Raw genomic sequence first — 4,135 nt, 5'->3', positions numbered from 1 at the left:
ATCATGACAGCAGTTGATATATCGTGACAGAGGCTGTTACATCGTGACAGAGGCTGCTACATCGTGACAGCAGTTGATATATCGTGACAGAGGCTGTTACATCGTGACAGAGGCTGCTACATCGTGACAGCAGTTGATATATCGTGACAGAGGCTGCTACATCGTGACAGCAGTTGATATATCGTGACAGAGGCTGCTACATCGGGACAGAGGCTGCTACATCGTGACAGAGGCTGTTACATCGTGACAGAGGCTGTTACATCGTGACAGAGGCTGCTACATCGTGACAGAGGCTGCTACATCGTGACATAGGCTGCAACATCATTACAGCAGTTGATATATTGTGACAGAGGCTGCTACATCGTGACATAGGCTGCAACATCGTTACAGCAGTTGATATATCGTGACAGAGGCTGCTACATCGTGACAGAGGCTGCTACATTGTGACATAGGCTGCAACATCGTTACAGCAGTTGATATATCGTGACAGAGGCTGCTACATCGTGACATAGGCTGCAACATCGTTACAGCAGTTGATATATCGTGACAGAGGCTGCTACATCGTGACAGAGGCTGCTACATCGTGACAGAGGCTGCTACATCGTGACAGAGGCTGTTACATCGTGACATAGGCTGCTACATCGTGACAGAGGCTGCTACATCGTGACAGAGGCTGCTACATTGTGGCAGAGGTTGCTACATCGTGACATAGGCTGCAACATCGTGACAGAGGCTGCTACATCGAGACCTAGACTGCAACATCGTGACAGCAGTTGATATATCGTGACTGACGCCATCACCATGAGTGTTATTCTCGCTGTAACCAGCGTCTGTATTGTCGTCACCATGGCAGCCCATCTGTCTCACACCCCAGCGCCCTCTAACAGGTCAGCAGCTGCTAGTCTTGGTCTGTGTTCACCTCGGGATAGAGCGTCCGAGCGACTGTTCCTCATGAGCAAGGATGTACGGATCCCGCCCGCCCACGCCTCGCTCAACCTCAGCGGTGTTCACCTGAAGGTGGCGCTGTGGTCGTGTAATCGCGACAAAGATGGTAAGATCGACGAGCAGTTCACTCTGACGTCACGCATTCTGCACGAGCTGTCTACGTTCATGCACTTCACGTACACCGTGACGGCACGCTGCTACGGCTTTGACGGCATAGTCGCCGGAATGGCAGCGGGAGAGATAGACATCGCAGCGCATCTGCGAATCACGGAGTACCGGCAGAGATTCGTCAGCTTTTTGCATCCCCTCGCCGAGTCCCGTGACAGCTTCATGGTCCGCCTGGAGATAGTGGAAGACTTGTCACCACTTACCGTACTCGCCCCGTTCCACAGCAGCACGTGGATTAGTTTATTAGGCTATGTGATGGCTAGTATCACCACGCTAACTTTCTTAGAGATGTACAGAAGGAAGAGAGATAGAATGGAACACAGAGCCTGGCTGCAGTCGTTTGGCAGGTACGTGATGTTCAAACTAGGATCCGTTCTGCAGCAGGGCGGCACGTATAACGCTGTCGACATGCCGTCACGGATGCTGGTTGGATGGTGGTGGCTGTTTGCTCTGGTCATCACAGCGACCTACTCTGCCACGCTGGTCACCCATCATTTGATACAAGCCATCAACCCTTTCCCGTTCACTTCACTGCAAGAGGCCGCCACCAGTCCACTGACACCACTTGTCTTACGCAACAATTCAGAAGCGCAACTGCTCTCCACTAGTGACCCCGAATCTGACCTTGGCCGCCTGTGGCGCCGCGTAGTGGCCGACGGAGGATTCGTCGATTCAAAAGAGGAGGCGTACGAGCGCGTGTTGTCCGGTGGTTACAGCTTCATCAAGGACGAGGCCATCTCCATCCAGTTCTTCGCCAGAGACTACCTACAGCACGGCCACTGCCGATTCACGCGGATGCCTGTCTACTTCTACCCCGGATACCGAGGCCTCGCCGTGCCCAAGCACTTTCCTTACACGGAGCAGCTTAACTACGGTATTCTGACCTTGTACGAGCGAGGATTCATCAAGGAATGGAGCAGGAACGCGTTGCCAGAGGGCGCTGACCAATGTCTCGTGTTTCTACCGCCGGTGGTTGGCGCTAAGTCGTTCTCGTTCGAAGACATGCACAGCCTGCTGTTGCTTCTCGCTGTGTGGCTAGGTGGCGCCACCGTCTGCCTCTTGCTCGAGCTAGCCGTCAGACGCGCAGGACTGCACGACGCTATCGCAGACACAGGGGGCGCCACTGACACAGAGAATATACGCGATATAGGGGGCGCTGTTGCGTTGCCACGAGCAGTAAGAGAACACTACGGCAGCGCCCCCTACTTGGCTGTCGTCGTCCACCGCTGACGTCACGCAGCTACCCAGTACGTAGCTACACGCGTCGTTTGCAAACACCGGAATTTACGTGCGATTTGTGACGTGAGCGCTCTTCTAAGCCGACGAGATGACGAGATGTCAATTAATCGGAATGATCGTCGTGCACAATTTCGGGTTTCACACGTTCGGGTTTTATTTTAATCATTTTTAATTAATTTCGTTTATTCTTTGACGTTTTTAATTGCTACTTAATTCATGAACGTGTATGACTTTTTTATCGTTTTGGAATATTATCCATCAAAGTAAATTCAGCAAATCGTGATCATTAAAATTTACTCGATGTTAACTACGCTGATACGTACAGCTGATAACCCCGATTTTACGCGCCCCAAATTTAACGCGAATTCGAATATAACGTGATGAGTTGTTGGACCCCCTTTATTGCTCTTATTGCACGTATATATAACCCCGAGTTAGTGCGACCCCGCTTTTTTCGCGATGACAGTTTATGGACCATAACCATCGCGTTATAACGGGGCTACACTGTACTACTAACTAAACGAATCAGATAAACTAGTAGTCATTGGAGGCCCGAACCTCCCCACTAAGATATACGATCAGCTTAACTTGTTTACTACTTAATGTTTACTACTTATTGTGTATTACTTATTGTTTACTATTTAATGTTTACTACTTATTGTAACTACTTATTGTGTAGTACTTATTGTTTACTACTTAATGTTTACTACTTATTGTAACTACTTATTGTGTAGTACTTATTGTTTACTACTTATTGTTTACTACTTATTGCTTACTACTTATTGTTCTACGGCAAACTTGCTTCTATTGACTATCGCGCATTTGTGAGTTGCACGTGCGCTCCGTATGGTGGCGCGCGCATGCCTTTAAAGGTGCCTTCCCACGAAATTTTAAGCGACAAACATAAACTTAGTCAAAAATGTACGTTTGTATTTGCGATATGTGTGATAGGTAAAAAAATTGCTCGGGAATACGTTCATTCAAAGCTTTTAGACTACAAAGTGAAAGTGTCGGGGTGGAATGTTTCAAACAGCGTTTACTTTTGCCGCTCTGCTGCGATGTTGTGACGTATTACGTCGTCATCAATAAATGAGCCTTTACACAGAACTGCCATTACACATAACCACTACGAAAAGCTCTTTTCGAGTTGTGTTTTCGTTGAGCAAATATAGGCTTGATACTTATTTTTACAATTTTATTTTCAAAGCTAACGTTCAGTTCGTAAGTTATTTACTTTTTTTACAGTGGTTTGTTACAAAAATGTGAGTGGGATGACATCTTTAACAAGCGAGTGGAGAGCCAATCGACAATGTACATACAAGACATATAATAGTTTTTTTAGGAGATGACAGCATCGGCGTGGAAACCGTATATATGCAACAGATGACGAGTTTGACAATGGCTCGCGTAAACAGATTACGCGTAAACAGAAACGCGTAAACAGAAACGCGTAAACAGATTACGCGTTGACAATGGCTCGGCGAGAGCGCAAAGATTGTTTTTATCGATTATCGCTAAACGTACTATACGTATACTAAATTATACTATACGTTATGCGTGTTGTTTCTCGTTAAATACAAACCCTGTCGTCGTCTAAATGTTGCCGCTTCGAACGTGCCTTCGAGTGTGAATTAAATATAACTTTGGAGAGTTCGCGTTCGCACACACACACACACACACACTGATGTTTCTAGATCGAATGCTGTGACGGGCCTGATCGTCTGCACCCACGCACGTGCAATGTTGGCACGTCAGGGGCGGATCTAGGGGGGTCCGAGGGGTC

General features: G+C 47.7%; 1 protein-coding gene across 1 annotated transcript; it reads left to right on the top strand.

Annotated features, from left to right (window-relative positions):
* The first annotated feature begins 846 nt into the window (after positions 1-846).
* On the top strand, positions 847-2,439 carry LOC106819033 (glutamate receptor ionotropic, kainate 4-like). Its single transcript, XM_014823693.1, has one exon. It carries the CDS (start codon positions 847-849, stop codon positions 2,341-2,343), a length of 1,497 nt encoding a protein of 498 aa, XP_014679179.1. The 3' UTR covers positions 2,344-2,439.
* The last annotated feature ends 1,696 nt before the right edge of the window (positions 2,440-4,135 follow it).

Source organism: Priapulus caudatus, unplaced genomic scaffold (assembly GCF_000485595.1).
Source record: "Priapulus caudatus unplaced genomic scaffold, Priapulus_caudatus-5.0.1 Scaffold2764, whole genome shotgun sequence".
Classification (NCBI taxonomy): Eukaryota; Metazoa; Priapulida; class Priapulimorpha; order Priapulimorphida; family Priapulidae; genus Priapulus; species Priapulus caudatus.
This window is presented reverse-complemented; position numbering and strand designations above follow the sequence as displayed.